This window comes from Solanum tuberosum, unplaced genomic scaffold, assembly GCF_000226075.1.
Source record: "Solanum tuberosum cultivar DM 1-3 516 R44 unplaced genomic scaffold, SolTub_3.0 scf00096, whole genome shotgun sequence".
NCBI lineage: Eukaryota > Viridiplantae > Streptophyta > Magnoliopsida > Solanales > Solanaceae > Solanum > Solanum tuberosum.
The window spans coordinates 1,008,819-1,034,493 of NW_006239025.1; the positions used below are offsets into that span (position 1 = coordinate 1,008,819).

General features: G+C 32.2%; 3 protein-coding genes across 3 annotated transcripts; 2 read left to right on the forward strand and 1 right to left on the reverse strand.

Moving 5' to 3' along the window:
- The first annotated feature begins 3,896 nt into the window (after positions 1-3,896).
- On the forward strand, positions 3,897-5,003 carry LOC107060807 (collagen alpha-1(I) chain-like). The gene has a single exon (XM_015309120.1). It carries the CDS (start codon positions 3,897-3,899, stop codon positions 5,001-5,003), a length of 1,107 nt encoding a protein of 368 aa, XP_015164606.1.
- A 2,509-nt stretch (positions 5,004-7,512) lies between these two features.
- Positions 7,513-12,745, reverse strand: LOC102583964 (IRK-interacting protein-like). The gene is made up of 3 exons (XM_006348256.2): positions 12,436-12,745; positions 11,983-12,100; positions 7,513-9,320 (listed from the first exon to the last, which is right to left on the reverse strand). The coding sequence occupies exon 3, from the start codon at positions 9,318-9,320 to the stop codon at positions 7,953-7,955; it is 1,368 nt and encodes a 455-aa protein (XP_006348318.1). The 5' UTR covers positions 11,983-12,100; positions 12,436-12,745; the 3' UTR covers positions 7,513-7,952.
- An 8,403-nt stretch (positions 12,746-21,148) lies between these two features.
- Positions 21,149-25,257, forward strand: LOC102584279 (uncharacterized). The gene is made up of 7 exons (XM_006348257.2): positions 21,149-21,462; positions 21,750-21,818; positions 21,941-22,108; positions 22,227-22,397; positions 22,580-22,789; positions 23,601-23,677; positions 24,129-25,257. The coding sequence occupies exons 1-7, from the start codon at positions 21,378-21,380 to the stop codon at positions 24,786-24,788; spliced, it is 1,440 nt and encodes a 479-aa protein (XP_006348319.1). The 5' UTR covers positions 21,149-21,377; the 3' UTR covers positions 24,789-25,257.
- The last annotated feature ends 418 nt before the right edge of the window (positions 25,258-25,675 follow it).

The following is a 25,675-nucleotide window of genomic DNA, read 5'->3' on the forward strand; positions in this document are numbered from 1 at the left end:
AAGAAATGAAATATAAATACTTATATCTTTTTCCTCCTATTTTTAGTTTCAGCACTTTTTGTTTATTGAAAGAAGATTCATCAGACAATACATTTATAATTTAATAAAAAAAAAAAGCAAGTCCTTAAATATGTTTATTCGAATTATATATTTACATTAAAATATATATAAAAAAATTCTTAATAAATTAGCCTTTTAATTTTGAAAAATATTTTATATTAAAAATGTAATTCACATAAGCTCTAATTCTATAAAAATATTTGTATTGTGATTTTTGCATTTTCTTATTTCTATAAATGATTTTTTCTTTCTCGTATAATATTTAATTTTTTTAATATATATATTTTTCATAACAGCGCGACCTAATTCTCTACTTTAATACTTCCTCCATTTCAAATTAATTGAATTGTTGAGGTGTTTCGCATCTTTTAAGAAAAGAAGATTAAGAGATAAATTAGACATAGCTTTTTATTTTTATCCTTATTAATTATTGTTAATTTTATGATTAAAATAATTAAATATTAATAAATAACTAATTCCAATACTAACTAATGAAGGGTAAAATTAGAAGAACGTTCTAAAAGTAATCTAGAAAATTAAATAATTAAGTTAATTTGAAAAATAAAAAATGTCTCAACAATTCAATTAATTTAAAATGGAGGTAGTAGTAAAACAAGCAATTTCCAAGACAAATTGACGTTTTCATGTGTACCTACACACTTTCCAAGACACTTCTATTTTCTTACAATTTCATTTATTACTATTGACCTAATTTGAGCATTACACTTCTAGATACATCCCTTAAACATTTTCATCTATAATTTGTTGCCTATAAATAACTTCTTTTTTTCTTAATGAACTCACACTTCTCTTCATTCCATTACTTCTATATTTTAACAATTATCAATGGCTCGTTTTGCAACAATGTTTTTGGTTGCTTTGGTTTTCATGTTAGTTTGTCTTGCACCATGTTTTGAAGCAAGAAAACAATTGAAAAAACATCATGTTATAACAATTCCTAGTCTTGAAACTAGCAATGTTGATCGCAAGTTTAAATCGTTTCATAGTCCTGGAATGGGCCATGGTGGTAATCCTCCATTGAGGTCAACCCCAAGTTCTCGAAGAGGTCATTATAAAGAGATGTTCACATCAATTTAGTACAAGTTCATCAAAATGAAGAAAGAGACTTAATTATGTCGAAATTAAAGATTAATTAAGAGAGATGGTCCTATTAATATAAATTTTGAATGTTTTCAATAATTTAAAATTTCATTATTGCAATGTATTGTTTTGATTTCAATATTCTAAAATTTTTCTATGATTGAAAGATATATTATATATGGTACATTTTTCATAGCTATTAGTATTGTTGTGCTTAAAAATCCAAATATTATAAGCTATATGTTAGAAAAACGAAGTTGCACCTCTCTTTGGCCAAGGATTTTTATTTATCTTTTTTCCTCAATTTTTTCTACTTTCTTAATATTGTACAATAAATAAATATATCAATTACACTCTTCTATTTATTGTTATACTTCATGTTGGAGGTCTCAAGTTCGAAATCCCTTGCCAACGAAAGCAAGGGGTTTGCCTTCTGGGTCGAGCTCGTTGCATCGGGCATGCCTAGTGTGGGTTACCTTTCCTATGTGATTTGCGAGTTATTGCATAGGAGCGAGAGTTTTACCCTGTGCGCACCCAAAGGGTAGCAGCTACGGGTTTCCCTTGTCATCCAAAAAAAATTAATAAAAGCATTTGTTTGTGACGAAACTACATTTGTTTAACCACGAAATACATATAACTTTAGAAACAATTGGTGTCGTCATTGATTGAACAAAATAATTAGCGATGATATACTTTATTCGGTGTTAATAACTTTTTTAGTGACAAAATCATTCTATTAACTACAAAAAAATATTACTTTTTATGACAAATAAATTCGTCATAAATGTTTATACATTTCAGGGTGATTTTTCCTTTTGTAGTTAATATAGTTTTTTTAGCGACGAACTACTAAATCGTCTTAGTATACTTTTAGTGACGAGTGAATGACGAATTTTTTTTCGTCACACAAGATCTTTAGTGACAAAATATGATTTATAAGTAACGAAGTCATTTGTCGTTAATAATTGAATTTGTTGTGGCAATAGTTTTTTAATATCAAAATTTTTGGTTTAAAATATCAAATTAATGTTATTAAAATTAACTTTAAAAATTAATTAAATTGACTTTCAAAAAACGTAATATGACAATTAAAAGTGAATGGAGGAATAGTATACATATAACATGTCATGAATCATTGATTTGACTTATTTATTTATATCAAGTGCTTCAAGATTGGTGGAGTAAATCTCGAGTTAATATTTCAAAAGGTTATTCAATTTTGAGAATTTATCTAGCGATGTCACTAAATTTTGTTTTAAATCAATAAAATCACTCAACTTATATATTTATATCAACAAACTAAATTTGTTATTAAAAAAAAACTAACATGGCAAAATAAATTATTTTTATACCACGTAAACATAAATCCCATAAGAGTATCATATGGAATTTCCTGCTCTACAATTATCATTTCCAGCGAAAAAAGTTAAGTATGTATTATATTCCAAAAATTTAAGGATTTCACAGATTTTCATAGAAAAAGCATTAAAAACGAAACAAAATAAAAGTTCTACACTCATTTTATTTTTTTTGGAATTTGATTAGAGTATTAGTGTATATTTTTTTATTGTAATATCATAAGGTTATTTGTTTAACTAATTAAGTTTGTCTGTAAAAAAATTGATTATGTTCAATTCACTTGGATGACTTGCCATGAAATTTAAGAAAATAAATGTCTTTTCAATCTTATGTTTTACATTAAAGTTTTTACAATATTTTACTTTCATCACATGACATGTTTAAATCCGTAGGATTAAAAACATTTTGGTTTATATGACATAAATTTATCTAGCCAACTACGTTTTTTTATGGTTGTGTGGATTATGATGAATATATGTTCATTCACTTTGTTCTTGAATCTGAAAAATTCCAACAAAATTATGTCAGTGAGGTAAAAGTTCTCTAAAGAAAATATTATTTATTAGAGATTTCACATTCAAATCGTGACAACAACGGAAAAATCCTATTAAATAATATTTTCTCTTGAACAAATTTACACAACATAAATTCAAATTAATTTAATTTAATTCTAATATAAATTTTGAATCTCGAAAAACTAAAAATTAAATTTAGAGAAAAACGAAGAGGGTTTAGAAAATGCACATTGATCATTAAAGGAACATGTATGTATATCATATACAGTGAATTTGTATTTTCCATGTGTTTCTTAATTGAATATTTAATGTAATTTTGCATGTGATTTATAAGATAATTTTAATTGCTTGGTTTGGAGTGGAGATTAATTACTTTCGCTACAACTTCAATTTTCATATAATTCAAGGGTGTTTCGATTTATGTTTTGTATTAAAAAATCACTCAACTAAATTTATTATTAAAAACTATCTAATATGACAAAATAAATTATTTTTTACAACGGGTAAACATGAACCCCACTAATAAATAAAATTAAATGAAGTAAACATATATTCACTATCCATACAACCATAATATTGTACGTAGAGCAAGAGGTCCAATAAGCAATGGGAACAGCAAACACCGGCGACTTAGTACTCTCTAGTTTAGTTCATTTGTACCTACACGATTACCCAAAGCTAAACTCTTCTTTTTCCTAAAATTTCAATTATTACTAATTAATGAACTATAGTCTAGATTTCTTAAACGTTTTGTCTTTTATTGTCTATAAATAACATGTCTTTTCTTAATAAACTTACATTACTTCTTATTTTCTCCTTTTTGCTCCCAATATTTAACTAGACATCACTCTCCGATCAGTGATGGCTCGTTTTGCAATATTTATGCTTTTGATTGCTTTGGTTACTATGTTAGTTTGTGTTGCTCCATGTTTTGAAGCAAGAAGACAATTGAACAACATGGATAAGAAGAAGGTCACTAACCTGGCTTCTTCGGCCCCATGCAAAGAAGGTCATGTTTATGGCAACTTGAATCCTGGCCCTAGTCCTGGAGCCGGCCATGCTAACCCACCTGGCCCTGGAATGGGTCATGTTTATGGCAACTTGAATCCTGGCCCTAGTCCTGGAGCCGGCCATTCTGGCCCACCTGGTCCTGGAATGGGCCACACTTTTGGCAAGTTGAATCCTGGCCCTAGTCCTGGAGCCGGCCATTCTGGCCCACCTGGTCCTGGAATGGGCCACGTTTATGGTAACTTGAATCCTAGTCCTAGTCCTGGAGCCGGCCATTCTGGCCCACCTGGTCCTGGAATCGGCCACATTTATGGCAACTTAAATCCTGGCCCTAGTCCTGGAGCCGGCCATGCTAACCCACCTGGCCCTGGAATGGGTCATGTTTATGGCAACTTGAATCCTGGCCCTAGTCCTGGAGCCGGCCATTCTGGCCCACCTGGTCCTGGAATAGGCCACGCTTATGGCAAGTTGAATCCTGGACCTATTCCTGGAGCCGGCCATTCTGGCCCACCTGGTCCTGGAATGGGCCACGCTTTTGGCAAGTTGAATCCTGGCCCTAGTCCTCGAGCAGGCCATTCTGGCCCACTTGGTTCTGGAATGGGCCACGCTTTTAGTCATTCTGTCCCACCTGGTCCTGGAATGGGCCATGTTTATGGCAACTTGAATCCTGGCCTTAGTCCTGGAGCCGGTCATTCTGTCCCACCTGGTCCTGGAATGGGCCATGTTTATGGCAACTTGAATCCTGGCCTTAGTCCTGGAGCCGGTCATTCTGTCCCACCTGGTCCTGGAATGGGCCATGTTTATGGCAACTTGAATCCTGGCCTTAGTCCTGGAGCCGGTCATTCTGTCCCACCTGGTCCTGGAATGGGCCATGTTTATGGCAACTTGAATCCTGGCCCTAGTCCTGGAGCCGGCCATTCTAGCCCACCTGGTCCTGGAATGGGATTAGGTGAATTCTGATTTGTAGTGGGATGCAATATAACTAAGTACAATATATTATTTGAGTCTTTTAAGGGATTTATATACTCATTAATAAAATTAATGAGATTTCTTTATCTATATGTTATTATATCTATTTTACAGTGCATGGACTAAATATTCCAATTGTTTAACTGAATGCTGTATGTAGTAGTATACATATAACCTGGCAATTATCGTTTTGGCATAGTTAAATTATATCTCATTGCTTCAAGATTGTTAGAGAAAAATTGAAGAATGATTATTGATTTCTTTCGAGGGTTGAATAAAAAGAATAATCTGAAATGCCACGTGGCATACTTTCCTTTTTTATCAAAAAAGGGGTTATAATTAAAAATAATTTAACAACAAAATTTTAGTTGTATATACTTTTAATGAGAATTTTTTATCACCACATAACTTAGATCTATTTGTAATTAAATGATGTCACATAGATTGATACGAAGATTGTAATATTGATATTGGCTTTGAACAGATCTTTGGATCTCTTGCATGGTGTCATTATCATGGAAGAAAGTTAGATATAAAAATTGGGACGACCAAATAAGACTTTCCAACAATAAAATAGGGATAAGGGACTGAAAAATATTTCAAGTTTGGTCGAATTTATTGTTGCGATACTAAACTTTCATGAGGACCTATTACCTCCCTAGACTATTTAATACCGTATTTTAAACATATATATTTACCCACGTGGACATAAAAAATAATGTAAAATTATAAATAGTAATGTGTCCACGTGGGCACATATATACCTTTAAAATACACTATTAAATAGTTCATGGGGTAAAAAATCGGTATTAAATAGTCTAGGGAGATAATAGGTCCTCATGAAAATTTAGTATCACAACAGCAAATTCGACCAAAGTTGAAGTATTTTTCAGACCCTTATCCCAATAAAATAAAAAACGATATTCTTATGAAGAAAAAAAAATTCCATAGAAAATAAGTGGATTATTTCATTTTATTTTTAGTTTGACAACTAACGAAGAAAATATTTTGAGTTTTATTTTTATCCGATATGTCATTTTTCTTGTTTTTAAAGAGCTTGTTTTTGGATGAAAAATATTTCTCTCCACACAAAACACACACAGGGTGTCTTCATCATTCGAATTTACGGGAAGACGTCACATGAGATTTGAAGGGAAGATGAGGAGAGTCAGACTCTTAACTCAATAATACACAAAAGTGACATAACCTCAAGACTTGTCATTCGGCCCAATATTGTTTATAGCACATGACCATATTTTTGTTATTTTGTAGTCGTAAATATTTCTCTATTATTTTTTGTTTATCCATTATGTATGCTTATATTGCATCACATTTTAAAAAAAATATTGAATAAATAAATTGATTAATGCTTTGATAAATTCAGTGATCATTCTTAAAATTTAGAAAAACAAATTACTTTAAGGCGTGAAAATAATATTTAGAGGTTGAACACTAAACTTAAGATGATTTGGATGTAATTTAGGTAAAAATTTCCTGCTTATTGAGCTGCGGTGACCTAGCACGACAAAACACTCTCAAAAAACATCAAAAAAATTGTTAGAATATTCACTATATTACCTTCTTTCTTTTTTTTAACCCAGATCCAATAATTGAATACTTTTTATTCAACTCACCCATTTGCTATCATTAGTTGATAGGATCAGTTCACCACTCAAATTATAACCTTAGATATATACTTTTCTAATAAACTATTTTGTGAATATTAATAATTAAATTCAGATCTATATAAGTCCCAAAAAAGGCGTAGCAAAAACTAGTAAAGGATGAATTTGATACTAGAATGGAATCGTCCACTCTTTTTGACTAAGAAAATGGACGGTGTGAACTATGACCTCAACCTTTATTCGTCTTCAACCCACAAAAAGTCGTTTTTTTTTTCTCATACTCGATATTCGATATTTGCATTACACTAAAACTACAATAACAACAATAATAAAATAGAGTTTGAGTAGAATATAGTATACACAAACCTTAACCATACTTGTTGAGTCAGACCAATCGATTAACTGCCAACCGCTCTTACAAGAGAGCTAATCTCGTAGAATTCAATTCCTCTTTTTCAAGTTTACCCGGTGAGCACAATTGTTGCTCAAACTACAATAACAACAATAATAAAATAGAGTTTGAGTAGAATATAGTATACACAAACCTTAACCATACTTGTTAAGTCAGACCAATCGATTAACTGCCAACCGCTCTTACAAGAGAGCTAATCTCATAGAATTCAATTCCTCTTTTTCAAGTTTACCCGGTGAGCACAATTGTTGCTCGGGTAGGTGGTGCGGGTTTCAAGCAACTTAAGGCTATTTTCAATTCTAGTCCTGCAAAACACTATTTTACCCCAATAAAACTCCATCTCTAGGACTCAAAACCAAAACTCTGGGAATAGATATGAAAAAACCTTCTTTGGTTAAAAAGGTTTTCACCCACCAAAATGTAGAAGCAACACTCCAAAATGCACACACACAAACAAACATTATTATCAATAAAATATTAGCCGAATCATATTAATAAAATAATGTACACAGCTAAGATTCTTCCACCACTCCTCTCCTAATATTAACAAAATTGGAGGAATGATTTTTTCTACTTTAAAATAACATTACTAGTACTACTACTACTAGTAATAGTAAACATTTTCCAACCAAACAAAACATAGAAAAAAACAAAGACAGTGTTTTGGTAAACACTATTCCAAGTTTCCACAAGACACAAAAATTCATCAACGCGCTTTCCCCTTTATTGAAAAGCCAGCCAGCCATGCCATGCCCCCCTTCTAAATTCCTCCATCATTCTGGTTTCTTTGTTCCCATTTCACAACATTAAAAAAACAATGTTATCGTTGATGCGTTGTGTTGTGGGTCCATTTGTAAAGGAAAGAATCTGATGCTGCTTTTGGATTTACCATCTATGGGGGGTTCAACACAGGTAAACTTGACACTGAATGACAGTTTTACCTATCTTGAAACCGGGAATCACCGAGAAGCCAACACGGGGTTCGGTTTCTGGTGATCCATCCCATGATATGAACGCTTCTTCATTCAGACTCTCCATGTAAACGTCGGAAAATCGAGTACCTTTACTCAATTGGAAGATTGAAGCTATGGGATCGAAGGAGAAAGCTAGACAGTGTAGTAACCAGATGCGCTTAGCCATATCGCTGTATGCGGAGAAGAAAGTTGACTCGGGATACTCACCTGAAATGAGTATGTTTCTTTGATCCAGGTTGCCGAAAATGGAGTCTTCCATCTTGGGATGGATTAGTTTCAGGTACTTGGCACGACAGAATATTGAGAATGTTGATTTGGGTTTCCAGGCTAAGTAATCAGCAGGCTTCATGGATCTTAGCTCAGTGAATCTGTCGTAAAACAACTTTTGCCTCTTCTTTTGTTCGGGCAGAGGCTCGGTTGAGATGGAAAAGGTTGGATAATTGAAACCATCAAACATCTCTCGGCTAACGAATGACTCAAAGGCGTAATATATGTCATTTGCTTTCGAGAACTCTATACCGGGTTCGATGGAACTGGCTGCAGCATCTAACTTGCACCCAGCATCTACCAGCTCCTTGCTCAACAACCTAACAAAGCTTCGAATAGACCTAATTGTCTGCCGATGGAACATGATAAAATGGCTGGGGTTCAAGCTTGAAAAGTGAAGATTGTCCAAAGGAGACACAGGCCCGCTGGCATTCAATCTTTTCTCAAGCAGCTTGTTTTCTTGATTAGCCTCGACTAGTTTCTCTCGAAGAAACATAAGTTCTGATTCCTTGAATTTGAGCTGTGAATCCAGCTTCTTTCCCATGATATCATATGTCTTCAAAATACTTTTCTGTTCCTGAATTTCGGCCAAAAGGTGAGTTTTCTCTGGGGAATACTCATCGAACTGCTTCTTTACAAAGCACTGTTTCAATTCAGACAAGTTCTTCAGTTCGGACACCACCAAGTCATCAGCAGATTGAATTCCATCAGGGTCATATGGAGACTGAGCAAACTGCAATTGGGCATATGCCGCTTTAACAGCTGAGATATTCGCAAACAGCTTCGCAAGAAAAGCTTCTGCAGCTGCTTTCTGATGCTTTTCATCTTCATCATTGAAGGACTTAAACTGTGTTTTCTTGAGTAACTCACTCTTCACTAAATCCTTCTTTACGACATCATCCTTAACATGTTCACTGAATTTTGGCTTCTGGTTTCCTCCTGTTAGAGATCGGATGTGCAAAACCTTAGCAAACGTACGAGCCAATTTACTCTTACTCGGGGTCACAGCAGACCGATTAACTGAATCCATCTGAAGCAAATATGAGGTTGTGAAGTTGATATTATACCATATTAGGTTGGAGCAACATAATCATTTCAGCTAATGCCAATAACAGTGTCATTTAAAGAGAGAAAAAGGAATGAAATGATGGCAACGACGACTATCTACCAAATGATTAGCATGTTACAGCTAAAGAAAAAAAGTAACACACTTTAACTCTTGAATCGAGGTTAGTTAAAGGCAATTGGAATTTCTTTTTGTTCTCTACTTGAGTATTGCCCTGTGGCCTCTCAATCTCCCTTTTGCAAGTTCAAAAAGTAGAGTTAATTGGAAGAAAAAGAGAAATGTGAACAGAAAGATAGAAGAAAAACTGAAGGCACGTCTACATTACAAGTTCAAGAATGCTTTTTTATATAATACTAGAACAAAAAGATACAAGATAGCAACTTGAAGACATGGATATAAAAATGGTTAGCTGAGAACATAAAGAACTTCTGCAGTGCAATATTAATATACTATTCAATAATGTAGAAACGGCATGATTTGACCCAAAACTATTAATAAACTCATCAGCCTCTGCCTAACTTAAAGAATAGTATAAATTTCCCACTCAATAGCCTTTATTCGCCAATTTCCCACATCAATGTGCAAGATGACAACAAATCATAGAATAAAAACGCTACCAACTAATGAATTAATGCAGTTTTGCCATAGGGATGAAATCCCATACTCCTAAGTCCCCAAGCAATAGTACTCCAATACTTATATTGCTAAATTTTCAGTCCCCCCCCCCTGCCCCTCTTGAATACTCTTAAAAAGTAAATCTTTGGACAGAATCATTTGAAAACGACCTCATTAACAGATACTACATGTTAAAGATCTTTATGGGACAGCAAAGATTGCCGACCTTTAAAATCTTGGGGATGGAGAACATGAAAAAATAAAAATAAGAATTGCAAACCAACAAAACCAAAATTTGAATTTATGAGTTCTAAATTCTAGGATCGCCATATCAAGTACTTCTTAGACAGCATGTCAAATCAAATTAGGACAAACAAATTAAAATGGAAAAAGCATTAGTACTTGGGTTCTTAATTTACTTTATGTTAATATTTAGTAGAAATTTTGATAAAAATACCGAGTTTTGGAATAAAGCTACTAAATTTGGCTGAACCCTAATAGCTTTAGGAGCTCTTTTGAATGGACTAATTTAAATATTTTTAAGCTAAAATAGTTTTTAAACATTTTCGTTAGCGTTAAGGTGAAACGAGAAAGTGGTTTTAAGCACTTATCTTAAGCCAAAATGTCATACATTAGAAAAACTACAAGCCTATCTAGACATGTTCTTAACCATAATCCATTCTTAACCAGAGATTTTAGATTTCGCGTGAGAATGAGATTGCCTTAAGTGGGAAAGGATCTACACCAAGTGGATTTTCTAACTCAAATAAGCCATCTTAGACAGTTGTGAACCAAAAAGAATGGGATAATGATCACCCCACGCATCCCCCACCCCCATGGCACATTTAGACCATGATTCACGCAAGACTTTGTGCTCATAGCATTCACACCAAGTAAAATCAACACACTAATTTTCCAATTTTAAAATTCTTTGACCAACACCAACCACAAAACCAATCCAAGTAAAAAAACTCAGAGCCAATAATGCTTGTACTACATTAGTTAATAGTCCAATAACTCTCAAAAAAAGTACTGAATATCCTTCCAAACTTTTGCAACTTTAGACGTGTCACCACGCATGAACAGGTACAGTTACGGACCCACGTAGCAGTAATAAAGAAGAAACATTTTTCGTGTGGCACGTTTAAGAGCACAACAATAAAAGCATATTTTTGTGGCATGTTTAAGACCAAAACTATTAAGTATATGTGCATCCAAGGGTGTGGTCTAGTGGTTGATGTGGTTGAGAACCCCGAATCTCAAGATTTGAAACTCAACAGAGACAAAAAACACTAGGCGATTCTTTTCATCTGTCCAAGCTTTAGTGGATAAAGTTAGCCGGTGACTGTTACAAGTGAGATGTGGCAGGTACCCCATTGAATTAATCGAGATGGGTGAAAGATGGGACACCACGATAATAAAAAAAAAAGTGTTTTTTTTATTTTCGTAAACTCTATATGTCAAGTTAAAATAACACAAACAAATTGTGATGCTATAACATTGTTATAGTAATTTCATCACACGTCACTCAGCATTCTGCAAAAAATCACATGGGCCCTGATGATCTTTCAGAACTCTGATTACACACACCAACCAAAGGCACATAAATGCCCGTTGGACTTGCTTTGCCATCTCGATAATCGTGCCCAATATAATCCAACATACAAAACTTTCAAAAGCTAATATTCCAGAAAATGTTTACCCACAGTAGCAGCAGGTCACGTGACACCACTTTCAGGTGCTAAAACATCCCAGCAACAAGTCACGTGATCACAAACAATAGTGGAGAGAATCACAGGATAAGCTACTGTGAGGTCGCATACAGTGAAACAAACACAACAATAAGACCTAAACGTGCTCCCTCATTACAAGGCACACAAATAACTACTGATTCTCTACACGCGAGTGCAGAATAAAATATATACACTAGCACTAATCAATTAATCATATCACCATTCATTTTTTGTATTACATTAATCTCACAGAAAAAAATAAATTCAAAGCTACTCACCTTTTTTGGGAGAAACCTTCAGAAAAAAAACTGGAGAATATTCACGCCTCCTGCCCGAATCTCAATGAAGCACAACAAAAACACCATAATCCTCCATTCATAAACAACCTCTTTCTCTCTGTAAACCAAAATCAACGATACAAAAATCAATAAAACTTGAGAAAAATCAGATTTCGTGCACGAATCTCAATGAAGCACAAAAACAGTATAATCATCCACTCTTCTCTCTATATACCAAAATCAATAATTCAAAAAATTAAAAAAAATGAAGAAAATTCAGGTTTCGTGTACGAATCTCAATGAAGCAGAAAAACACCACTCATGAACAACCTCTTTTCTCTCTGTATACCGAAATCGATGAACCAAGAAATCGGGAAAAAAATTCAAAATTAAAAAAAAAACGAATGTTCATTGATATCACATATATGAAGAAAAAAATCAAAAAAATGTTACCTTCTGAAGATTTCAGTATCAGTAGAAAGCTGGCATTGAGCGATAAGAGTAATGATTGAGAATCTTCAACGTCTATTTGATGATGATTGTGCTTTTTACTGTTTATGGATTTGCAAAATTAGTGGGGTTTTAGGGAACAGAGAAAAAATCGGAGCTCGAGGGAGAAGAAATAGTAGAGAGTTAATAAGTGAGAAATTGTGGAGAGAAAGAGGGTAAGAGGAAAAAGACGAAAAGGACCATGGAAAATGGGGGGGTGTTGGACAACTAGTAAGGCATTGGGAATTTAAATAAAATACTCAGATTTTTTTGGTTGGGTCAATTTATGGACGAATTAAATGACGGAATTGTCCGAAGTGTGAGGGTAATTTTACGTGGGTTTGTATGGATAGGAGCTTAGCTGGATAAAGGGTGATTTGGTAATTGGATATTGACTACTGACGCACCGCGTTATTCACACAGGTGTATTTGTTCAGGAGGAGGACAATAAGGTGGAGGTTTTTGAAACATTTAAAATGATATGAAATTAGACTGATATTTTAAAATGTACTGTATTTTTTTTTGTTATATTAATATGGAGAAAATTATGTAATTTTGAGTATTTAAATTTTTAGCTTAAAATAGTAAATTAATGAAATTCAATTTTATCTTTAAAAATTAATTAAATTGAGTCCCAAAAACTGTAACGTGACAATTAAAAATAAAGAAAATACTTACTCGTATTTAAATCAAATCAATTAATTCAATCATAAAAGTTAAAACTAAATAATAACTTATACAATATCATTTAATTATAATTATAATTTTTTAATTATAATTATAATTAAAAATAATCAAATACTTTTTTTGTGTTATAATAGTTTTCCATTATAACTTTATGTAAGGTAAGAACAAGCGTGCATATATTTTATTATATTATGGATTTTGTTTTCATATATTTTATAATATACATAGTAGATTAGTCAATTTTGTCATTATTTGGTATCTCATAATTGTTTTACAATATACAATTGTAACGTGCGGGTATTGGAGAATACATGCATCATTTCTATCTTCTTCTTCTTTTTTTAAAAAAAATACTTAATATTACTTCAAGCTCACAGCTCTTATTAACAAACTGTTTAATGGTAGTACAAGAAGGGGCATGTAATATAAATTGACAACTTGATGCTAAAAAGAGCAAGGCATTAATTGGAATTCCCTTGAAAGTCTATATATAGTTTCTTCAACAAGTGTAGCAAAACGAATAAATTGATCAAATTATAAACTACAAACTGAAGAACTTAATTGGAGAAGATTTAGAGGGGGTTTGGATTGGCTTAAAAGTTGGTCAAACCTACTTTTAAGTCAGTTTTTGACTTCTGGAAGTGTTCGACAAATATAAAAAAAACTTAAAATAAGTTACGAAGTGTTTGGCAAGGTAAAAAACGACTTAAAATAAGTTAGAAATCAAAAGTAGGTTTTCCTCTACTTTTTATTTTTTTGACTTAAAAGTCATTTCAATTTGACTTTTTATTTTTGACTTAAAAACTATTTTTTTAAGTCAATTCAAACGGGCTCTTAATACATGTATTAAGAAATAGTAAGGTATAGGAGTAATTTTACCAAATCACCCTTATTAAATACTATAAGTAATCTAAGAAATTGAAAATTGAATAGTATTTAATAGTAAGGGTAAAATAAATATAAAATGATATATTAATCATTACTCCCTCCGTCCCCTTTTAGTTGTCATGTTGCGTTTTTCGAAAGTCAATTTGACTGATTTTCAAAGTTAAATTAGATTACATTATTTCGATATTTTAAACTAAAAATTTAGATATTTAAAAACTATACTAAAGTAGTATAAATTATATTTTTTTGCATATCAATATGACGGAAAAATACATTATAAAATGTTAATCAAAATTTTTATTATTTGACTCTACAAAATTAAATCATAACAAAAAGACGACAGAGAGAGTATTTTATAAACTGAATAAATATTACTAGTAAATATCTAAAAATAGTACGGTGAATAAGTAAAAATGAACGGAGTGAGTAAGAGAAAATTATGTTGTCTTAAGCTAAAATCGAATCCCAATGAGGCAATGACACTGTCCAAAGAAGATGAGAATCTAAAACAAAATATGCACTTGTATTTTATTCCTTTCTTTTTTTCACATCTAACTAAACACCTATTTTTAGTTTATGAAAATTCAACTTATTAGTGATTTAACAAAATCATTTTGTCTTAAAGTTAGGCTTTAACGTTCTTTTTTAAAACTAGCATGAATAGATAATAGAGCGTTACATTCCAACAATAATGATGATTCTAACTTGATGACCATTATATATGGCAATAAGACGCAAACTAGTATATTTTATGTGCATGCATTATTTTTACTTCCAATTTCATGTATCATATAGGCGAAGATATTATTAATTTATTACTACTAGGTTTTACAAGCACAATAAAGGGTGAGTCGTTACTAAATAAAAAGGAAGATCTTTTTAATCAATGAGAGACACTTTCGTTACCATTTCTTTAAAAAAAATATTTGGATTATGCTTTGATTTTTTCGAGAACAGATAATTAATTTATTTATTGCTTTTGTCACATTATAATTTAATTTCATTGTCGTAGTCACTTTAATATATTCTCCATTATACCATCCTCGTTTTCGTTGTCATATTGTTCAAGAAAACCTAGAGTTTAAGATTATTTAATGTTGTGAAGAAATTTTCAAAGAAAAATATAATCTTTAACATTGTGTAGTTCTCATATCTTGTGATGATAGTGACAATGCATGGAGGGAAGACAATTTTTTCTCTTTAGCTTTCAATTTTATTTCTCACATGCTCAAATGAATTTTCTTTTACTGACTTTTATAACATAATAAATGATTATTCTTTAAGAAATAAAAAGGGAAATCTTTTTAATCAATGAGAGATACTTTTGTTGTACATATATACCTTTCATTTCTCTAAATATTTTTTTGGATTCTTAAGAAATTCTTCAATTTCTTTCGAAAACAAATGATTGGTCATCTGTTGCTTTTGTCGTATCAAAATATAATTTTATTGTCGTAGTCACTTAATTATATATTCTTTATTATACAATTCTCATTTTCGTTGTCATTTTGTTCAAGAAAAACCTACAAAATTAAGATTATTTAATATTGTGAAGAAATTTTCAAAGAAAATCTAATCTTTAAGCTTGTGTAGTTTTCATAACTTGGTGATGATGGTGACATTTTTCTTGTAAAGTCATCAATCAATTATGAACATTTATGGATGCTGTAATTTACTTCGAAATATTGGTCCTACTTTTACCTGTTGCTATCTATCATTTTTTTCTCCATTTAATTTGCCTCCTTAACATGTCATTTTTTTCCAATCAAGAGAGTAATGTCTTTTTCTATTATTTTACCCATGGAAAAAAATTAGATACTTGTCGATTTGCAAATAAAAAAGTAATGTATATACCAAACCTAATGTATATATTGCATTTGCAAATAAAAAAGTAATCGAACAAATATTGAATAAAACAGTACACGAAGATTCATAAGCAGCCTAGAAGGACTTATTCGACCTAATTGTTTTCATTTAATCGATGAAATCATGAAATCATGAAATCAATCTTACTTTCACTGTGATCGGTTTCTTTTTAAAATTAAGCGTTTATTTCTTGTCCATTTTTTTATACTTTTATATATATATATAATAATATGGAATTTCACTTTTTGTTCACAAACTATTTCAAGAGATATTCTAAAGTTACTTTAAAATATACAATAATAACCAATAGCTAAAAGCCAGGTTGCTTACGTGTGCTTCTTGCTTCAGCCTATCCTATTCATAAATCAGAATTAAACAATTATTTTATTACTTACTGGTAATAGATTGTTTTACCTTCCAAAAATGAAACTATTTCCCGTCAATAGCCAAACAATCATGAATTATTATTTGATTATTTGTTCTTCTATCTTATAAATATTTAATAAATTATTTGATATTCAGTATCACTTGACTCAAATAGGTTGAATTCGTGTTACGTAAGGCTTCTTAAGAGCCAGAGGAAAACACTAAAAATAATTCTATTTTTCAAAGATAGATTTAAGATTTTTGGTTAAAAGTAGAGAAATTTCTAATATTCCACAAAAAATCGTTGTGGTTTTTTATTATATAACTCCTACGATCTGCTCGCTTTGATCTTTGCACGTCTCTTTAAAAATAATGATTAATATGAGAATTTTATCATAATACTCATATTAATTGACGTTAATTAGCATTAGGTCTTACCAACAAGGGTTAGTGGAGTGGTAAGTACTTCTTCATCCTTAACCAGAGGTCTCGAGTTCAACCTCTAGGTACGAAGTTGCTTTTGTTAAGAAACACTTTACCTCCCCGAACGTGAGATTTTTTTATGAGAATTCGATAAAAATGTATAGACAAATAAAAATAAACTGATGAGTAACTTTAAATATGACAATTTTGTCAATAATGTTCGTCTCTTTTTTATCTAAAGAGACTAGATTAATTATGTCACGTTCCATCTTTATTTTGGATTCTCTTGAATTAATAAAAACAACCAGTAAGTTATTTTGGGTTGTTTCTTCTTATTTAAATAAAAAGGGAAAGGCATAAGTCAGACATCTAATTAATTCTTAATCCTTAATTATTCCTTTCATTGATTAAATTAAGTGATATCCTCTTCTCATAATTTGTCACGAAATGGATTGTACACTTGCTAATTGCAACTTGCAAGGGTTAATTAATAATTAATTAGTTATAATAAGGTTTCGCAGGTGTTGTAACATTCAATGAGGACATTGGTTATGATCAATAAACACCACAATAATGTATTTTGTTGTTTGAAGTGTCTGAAAAGTTAAATTAATTATTAGCAAAGATATATGATTACTTGAAGCAACTCTTGGAATGGATTGTTTAACCAATTAATAAAGTTAACTATATTATAAGCATTGCCAATTTGACACTATATCAATTGCACTTTTACAAAATTTTATATTCAATCTTCATTCTTTCTACGAGAGGCATACAATGTTCAACTAATTTTGGCAATGTGGTCGAAAGCCTAGTGGAGGAAGTATGAGATGTACGAATTTAGCAGAACTTAATAATTTTAATGTGAATTTTATATATATTTTGAAATTTATGAAACAAACACACACACATATATAATGCTGTAAAATTGAATTAATATTACTAAATTAAAACTTTTTAGTAAATAATTATAATTGAAAGAACATAGGACAAGTGTTTTTAAATAATTAATACAATTTTTCATAGACTTACTTGTATTTTGAGATCAAAACGACCAGATATCATTGAAACATTTTAAAATACAATCAAAGTTTAAATGTGGAGAGAAAGTGACATTTCTTTAGTAGTATTTTTACTTCACTCAATTTTTTAAGCAAATCTAACCAACACCATTTAAGTACATTTCTTTTCTTAAATATTCATACTTGAAATTTAGTATGTGCATGACACGATTACCATAAATATTTCAATATTTTATCTTTATACACAATCTATCTTTAAAAAAATATATTACTCAATTAATTTTTGAGTAAGACTATCATAGAGAGGTAATTTTACAACAACAAAAAAAAAAGTACTTTGTTGTTATAACGAATGATGGTTAAATAGAGGTTTGAGTGTATGTCAAATATTTAGCTTGATCAATTCTTTGTTATATATATATTTCAATAGCATAATTTAATTATAATATATGAACAACATCATTTTTGGTGAAAAAAAATTTAATTTCTTTAAGTTTCTACCTTATCTTTGTATAATTGTAGTCTTCCCCTTCTCTCTGCCGCATACATATCATATAGTTGTTGTCTAATAAAAACTCTACTATGTTATAGAAGATGTATCGTGATACAAAATATTAAACTTTTACAATAATAAAAGTTAATATATGAATAAAATTCAGTATTATTTATAGAATCTTTAATTTGATTTAAGATTACTTTATGATCAATCACTATTTTCTTATTTATTATTATATAGCTAGCAAGGAGTGTATCTTGTGACATAACATTTTCTCAAATTAAAATGAACACAAAATAACAGGAAATTCATACTTAAAAAATTTCATACTTAGTAAAAATATAAAAAAGAAAAATTACATGGAACAATAAATAGCCAATGAAGAAGGAAGACGAAAATTTATGTTCATGCTATATTCACTATAGTGTTCCATTTGATTGAAATTTCTTGACACCAACACTTTACTTGATCCGTTCATTTTTACTTACATATTTATTAAAAAATAATAATTATCATGCCTATATTATCATATTATAAATAAAAGTTAAAATCTATTTTTGAAATAGTGGATTTAACATCAAAACAAATAATTCAATGGACTACGTTGATGCCCGTTGTTTTCGCAAAATTAGAAAGAAACTCCTTCGTCAGGGTAAGAGAATAAAAAATGAAAAATAAAGAAGAAATATCTTACCTAAATCATGTGACATTTTTCATATTTGTTTATTATTGTTGTCTTTCCCACAACTTTTCGTCACTGTAAACTCATGAAAATCGTAAGAAAAAATTCGAATGTGAATTGTTGAATGATTTGCTGCAATTTGTTCACCAACTCTTTCTTATGTGATACCTCGAATTTCGTTAAATTTTGAACATAATCATCTATTGTAAATAGCCCTTGAGATTGTTTAAGAAGAAGAAGAAGAGTATAAAACATTAAAAAAAATGTAGTTTAAAAGTGAGAGGAAACTTCTCTATTTATAGCTAACAAATAGTAGTAGGAATAGGTGCTAATTGTGCCTTATCAAAAAAGTTAGAACCTTTCGAAAAAGTCACTGATCATCGGAAAAGGCACAACCCTTTGGAAAGTCACAACTCATTGAGAAAAGGCATAACCCTTTGGAAAAATTACAACCCTTCGAAAACTCACAACTCATCGAAAATATCACAATCCATCAAAAAAGTCACAATTCTTTGAAAAAATCACAACCCTTAATGTGAAAAAGTATCTATTTTTAATATAATACAAATAATTGAATTAATAAATAAAATAAATTGAGTATTTTTAATTGGGGGTATTATAGTAATTCAATATTCATGTTTGGAAGTTCATGCTTTTAAGATAGTATAAAATAGATATAGATACTAATAAACTTCATATCATATTATAAGTTCTAAATTCATACTAATAAATTTTGAATTTTGAATCTGCTCCATCTTAATTAATTTGATGAGCAAAGGTCAAGGGCAATGTTTTCTCTCATCTTGAAATGAAGATTTAGATTCAAAATAATACGTGTGGTTAAATTAATCAAATACGGTCCACTCTATATAAATGTCATGATTTGATTAGTTGGTGAGTAATTCTTTCGTCATTAAATTAGTGTTTTTTTTGGGTTTTTCATAAATGTCCGGTATCAATATTGGAGTCCGACTCTTTCGACTCTTGTTGCATAGGACCCCATTCGAAGGAAAGCATTTCCTACTAAGGTATGTTTTCATACTCAGAGCTCAAACTCAAAATCATTAGTTAAGAAAGAAACAACTTCATCTGTTGCATCACATTCTTTTATGGTCATTAAATTAGTGGTTTATGTCAAAGAGGAATTGAAATTAGTGATTTATGTCAAAGGAATTGATCAAAGATGTAATGGCTGTGGGGCAAAGATAAGACGAGAAACCTACATTTGCATGCCCTAATCAAACGGGAAGTAATCAGACGTATCCATCCATCTTGCCAACACGTTGATGTGTCGAACAAGTTATACTTGGGTGAAACGTCATTTTCTTAAAATAACTTGTCTGAGTCGGTTTAGGCACACTTCAATTAGTTTCATAAGTCATGTATTGATCGAAATATGAGTATAACACGTGGAGCATTGAACAAGCCGAGACGCGTGACATTATTAGTCTAGTCAGATCCAACTTCTAGTCAAAATGAAAATATTCTCAGGGCTTAAAGAGTTTCTCGACCCGATTCTCGATACGACAAAATTGAATAACCTTACTTCAGAATAAAGCATCTAATAGATAAATTTTTTCGCTTTCTCATCCGGTGTTCGGAGCCCGCATTGGAGTCTCGACTAAATCTGAATCGCGCACTGCAGGACCATTCAGGGGTGACGCTCCCAACACATGAGTTTCTCCATAACTAGGGCTCGAACCTATGACCTTTAGTTAAGGGTGAAACAGTCTCACTACTGCACCATAACCCATGTCGGTCCCAATAAGTTTTATTTACTAGTTCTATTACCTTCTTCAGAAGCAAATTCTCAACATTTGGTATTTGATCATTATAATCTACTTGTCTTTAACCTCTAAATGAATTGCCTAAAGCTTCACAGCAAAGTGGCCCAATGTAAAGGCCAATTTATAGGCCCATATTAGTATTGGGCCTCATCAACACTAAAGTCAGGCGCGTGTATCTACAACGTATAGCTGTGAAAGTAGCATAAATATTTTCCAATATTATTATCATAAACAAAAGTACTTTTTTTGTTTTTTGAGAGAAAAAATAAGCTTTACCACCGATTCTTTTACATTATTCTCGATAAATGCACTTTCTTTAAAAAATAAAATAAATAAAAAGTGGAATTTTTTAAAGCCACTAAAACTAAATTAAAGTAAATAAATAAATAAAATAAAATAAATATTTAGCCTCATTCGTCATAATTCCCCCAAAAAATTATTCAAAAGCTTCAAAGTACATCTTACAACTGAACAGTACTGAACTTAGCTTACGCTTTTTTTTTATTATTATTTTTTTTTGCTTAGCAGAATCAATGTGATTTTTTTTTTCATCTATAACATACAGCATTTAGCTTAACTTTCTTCTGCATTTGTAGAGATCCCAAAAAAAAAAAATTAAAAAAATTTCACTGTTTTTTCTGATCTTTGTGCTCTTTTTGGGATTTTTTTTGTACTGGGGAGAAATAGCTATGAGAAATTCCTTTTTATTTTTCAGTTTGATAGCTTTTTTTATTGCTCATCTTCAATTTCAGGTTCATGCTGCTGCTCCTGCTGGTAAGACCCAATTTTCTGATTTAATTTGATTTGTTTTTTTTTTTTTTTGGTTGATGATGATTGAGATGATTTCTGTATGATATAGGTATGCTTTAATTTTTAATTTTCATAAAAATTGAGGGTAGGGGAAGGGGAAGGGATAATGGGTGAGGGGATTACGGGAATCGAATCCTCGCGAAAAATGTGAAAGTTTAGTAAGTCAATCAACTGAGCTATTAAGATTTCTCCGGGTTTTTTCAATTGATTTTGAGAATTTGACTGATTTTTTGTTTTGTTTTGCAACTCAGGGCCTTTGATTAAGCACTTGAATTCTATACTCAAATGGTCTAGGTCTACCTCTAAAACTCCTCAATCAGGTTAACTTTTTTGTTTTTGTTTCCTTATGTTTGATTTTACATTTGACATTGAAAATTTGGATTTGAGCAAAAGTGACTGAATACTAGCATTGGAAATTTGACTGTGTGTTATGTTGTTACAGATGGAAATTTTCTTCATTTCGAAGAAGGCTACTTAGTTGAGACTGTTGTAGAAGGAAATGAACTTGGTGTTGTGCCATATAAGATACGCGTCTCAGAGGATGGTGAACTCTTTGCTGTTGATGCTATTAATAGTAAAATCGTTCGAATTACTCCCCCATTATCTCAATGTAAGCTTCTTTTTGGGTTGGAAAATGGTTGAGAATGTCTGTCTTGTGGACGAATGGAGATCCGTGGTTTACTTTTGATTTATGTGTCTTTTGCTGATTAAGATTGCTGACTGTGCAGATAGTAGAGCAAGATTAGTTGCTGGTTCATTTCAAGGTCACACTGGCCATGTGGACGGGAAGCCAAGTGATGCTCGTTTCAAAAATCCAAAAGGAGCTACCATGGACGACAAAGGAAACATTTATGTTGCTGATACCTCAAATCTGGCTATTAGGAAGATTGGAGAAGCAGGTGGTTGTTATTCTTGACATCTCGCCTTTGTTTTGAGACATATAACATTCTAATTAATCTTCATTGGGTTACTTTTATGTCTCATGAAAAAAAGTAGTGTGAAGTTACTGTATGGAAGTAAAAGGAAAATGATTGAAAGATCTTGTCTATCAAGTAAAGGTCTTCGTCTTTCTTATTTTCAGGTGTGACAACAATTGCTGGAGGAAAGTCTAATGTTCCAGGATACAGGGATGGGCCAAGTGAAGATGCACAGTTTTCAAGCGACTTCGATGTAATATATGTTCGTCCAACTTGTTCATTACTCGTTGTTGATCGAGGTAATGCTGCTCTTAGGCAAATTTCTCTCAGTCAGGAGGATTGTGACTACCAGTACAGCTCAGTGTCAACTATAGGTTTGAATCCTTAAGACTAGCTGACTTCTTTGATCTTCAATTACCATCAATAGTATCTACTATCTAGTAAGTGTTAAGTATTCTTGATAGGTATGTGATATGAACAAATGCTTTAGCTCTATCATTCGCTGACTAGGTATATCCATGTACTGACTTTGAAATCAGTTGGGTACGTGGTGTGCTTACCATTTTCTCTTTCAGCAACGAAATGTGTTCCGACTCTTACATTTGGAGTTGTAAATCTACATGAAATCTCATTTTGGCTAGCATTTCTTTCAAGGCTAAATGTTTAGAATTTAGCAGAGTGAATTGAAGTTCAACTTGGTATGAGAAAATCAATGATGATGCAATGCGTTTCTTCTTGAGTAAAGACAAATTTTGGGCTCTTTTATTCTGTTAAAGTTACATATTGAGTTGAGTTTGTTACTGAAATCCGAGAACTTAGACCCATATTCAGGATTGGAAGGCCCTCGGGATTTCTCAGCTGTCAAAAAAAAATTTGATCTATACTTGCACTTGTTTGTGTCCAACTTTTCCCCTGCTCTATAAGCATATCTTGCTAGATCCAAGTAAAAACGTATTAACACCTAGTACTCACTCTCAGATGAAGATGTGAAAATGACTTAGAAAGAAGAGAAACCATAGCTAGTCTCACGCCCAAATTCGGAACTGCTAATTAATGAATGGATATACAGAATATTTACTATATTAGGTTGTTCTGTTTGTGTAATTTTAGATGTTTACCACTGGTTGCTTAAGCCTGGCATGGTTCGCTTTGGTGCTCTCTAACTTCATCTTATACTTGTGGCAGATGTTCTCATGGTTATTGGTGCTATTATAATAGGATATGCTGCGTGCATGCTCCAGCAAGGATTTGGCTCCAAGACGGTAGGTGATTCTGATCCATGGTCTTCTTTCTTGCATTACAGGTTGTGATTATTTTTCTAGCATCCATCTCTCAGTCCAGTTCTTATTGATTTTCATGTTCTTGCCTACCAATGAAACGCTGGAACACCCTCAAAGATCAACTTAAATCTCTATTATTTTTTAAATTAAATGGAGGATGTACATTTGAGGAATATCAGTGATTGCCTAAAGATATTACTATGTCAGTTCAGTCTACATCTTGGCATATAAATAGGAGTTCCTCGTTCGACACATTTCTTCTAGTACCCCATTTGTCAGGACATTCACTTATGAATGAGTTGTTTATCCTTGAGGAATTGCATACAAGATTTATATGGCTTCAAAAGTCATATTGTTAAAATTTTCATGCTTTATATGAAAAGACAGGCATGTGCTTGGTATCATGCTATTCGCTAATCGTGTATAGTTGCAGCAAGTACGTGTGGAAGTGGAGCAACAGGAACCTTCTTTATTGAAGGAGAAGCCAACCCCTGTTGTTGAAACTGTGAAAGACGAACAAGAAGCAGGCTGGCCATCATTTGGACAGCTACTCTGGGATTTGGCCAAGCTTGCAATAGAGGGTCTGGGTTCCCTTTTTGGCTATGCCGTTCCTTTGCGGCTTAGACACAAGAGCTTCATTAGACCCGGACTAACTCCATTGAAAGATTCACTGATCATGCCTGAAGATGAAGTTCAACCTCCGTTAGTTCAAAAGCAGAGGGCTCCAGCACCTGCTTCCGAGATCAGTCATGTCCCAGCTGTCGGTGATAAAGTAGTACCCGAGGGCAAGCCTACCAAGATTAGATCCAGTAGTTCAAAAGACCCTAACTTGTCAACCAAGCACAGGTCTTCCAGACGACATGAGTATGCAGAATACTATGGAGCCTCAGGTGAGGTTCCTTCATTCGTGCACGTGAGGTCTAAAAGCCAGAAGGAAAGAACCAAGCATCGGCGACATGATTCAAGTGTTGGAGCAGCAGGAGTCGAGACAAAACCTGCTGATCAAACGAAAGCAGTAAACTATGAGGATCCAAAGTTTGCCCTTTACAGCATGAGGAACAAGTATGGAGACTCTTTCCCCCGGTACGCATGACTCTACTAGCCTCACTAATGACTTTAGTTTTATAAGCAGGGAAGGTCAAACCTTTTTGTCATGTAAGTTGTAACTCTAATATTAATGGAAGCAAGTCAGTCAAGTCATATGTGCTGTATTGAGTAATTTCACAGATTTTCCTTCACTCTTTTCTGGAGGAAAGAAAAAATCTTAAAGTAGTGGCGTACGATCTTGCCGGGGAGTGAAAGTAATAGGAAAAGGATGAGACATTCATGTGATATCTGAGGTTTGAAAGATGACAGCCGTGATATTCTTGATGATCAAAACAGTTTTGGTCCTAACTTGTGGAGAATCCTCATTCCTATCCCCTTAATGAAGCCAGCAGGCGAAATGACGATCGACTCACAAGAAAGTGTGTTAGTATTATTATTACATAAGACTTTTGTGTATGTTGTATGAACTTATCTCTCAGTAATTGAATAGAATTCTGTCTCATCATTTTTATGTATTTTGCAGTTGTATAAATGATGCTGGAAAAAGAGCTTTTTTTTTCTAGCAAAAAGTGAGATTGTTGAAAGTTGGACTGAAATGAAAATTAAAAGCAAGGACAGTTTTAACGTGATAATCACTACTAAAAATAGTGAAAAGTTGAACTCTTACCAGTCAACGTCCAGTATGATATTTTTATCACTTCTACAATGATGGATGACAGGTCTATTTGTCTATTTGTGAATCACTAAAACAAATTATCGAATAATAATGGAGTAATATTTGTTTTGCTGTTTCGTATGGGTACCTATTTTGGAATCTGACTAATTCGTGTTAGTGCCAAGAAGTTCCATTTTGCAGTTCCATTTTGGGGCAAACCGCTCCTTAATGAAAGCTTTGAATTTGAGACATCTAATCAAGAATTATTGATTACTTAC

What these genes read in the sequence shown, in the direction of transcription:
- LOC102584279 (XM_006348257.2), top strand. Translation starts at nt 21,378, where the DNA reads ATGAGAAATTCCTTTTTATTTTTCAGTTTGATAGCTTTTTTTATTGCT. An exon ending in TCATGCTGCTGCTCCTGCTG is followed by an intron (nt 21,463 to 21,749) that starts GTAAGACCCAAT and finishes TTTGCAACTCAG; the next exon opens with GGCCTTTGATTAAGCACTTG. An exon ending in AAGGATTTGGCTCCAAGACG is followed by an intron (nt 23,678 to 24,128) that starts GTAGGTGATTCT and finishes GTATAGTTGCAG; the next exon opens with CAAGTACGTGTGGAAGTGGA.
- LOC107060807 (XM_015309120.1), top strand. Translation starts at nt 3,897, where the DNA reads ATGGCTCGTTTTGCAATATTTATGCTTTTGATTGCTTTGGTTACTATG.
- LOC102583964 (XM_006348256.2), bottom strand. Translation starts at nt 9,320, where the DNA reads ATGGATTCAGTTAATCGGTCTGCTGTGACCCCGAGTAAGAGTAAATTG.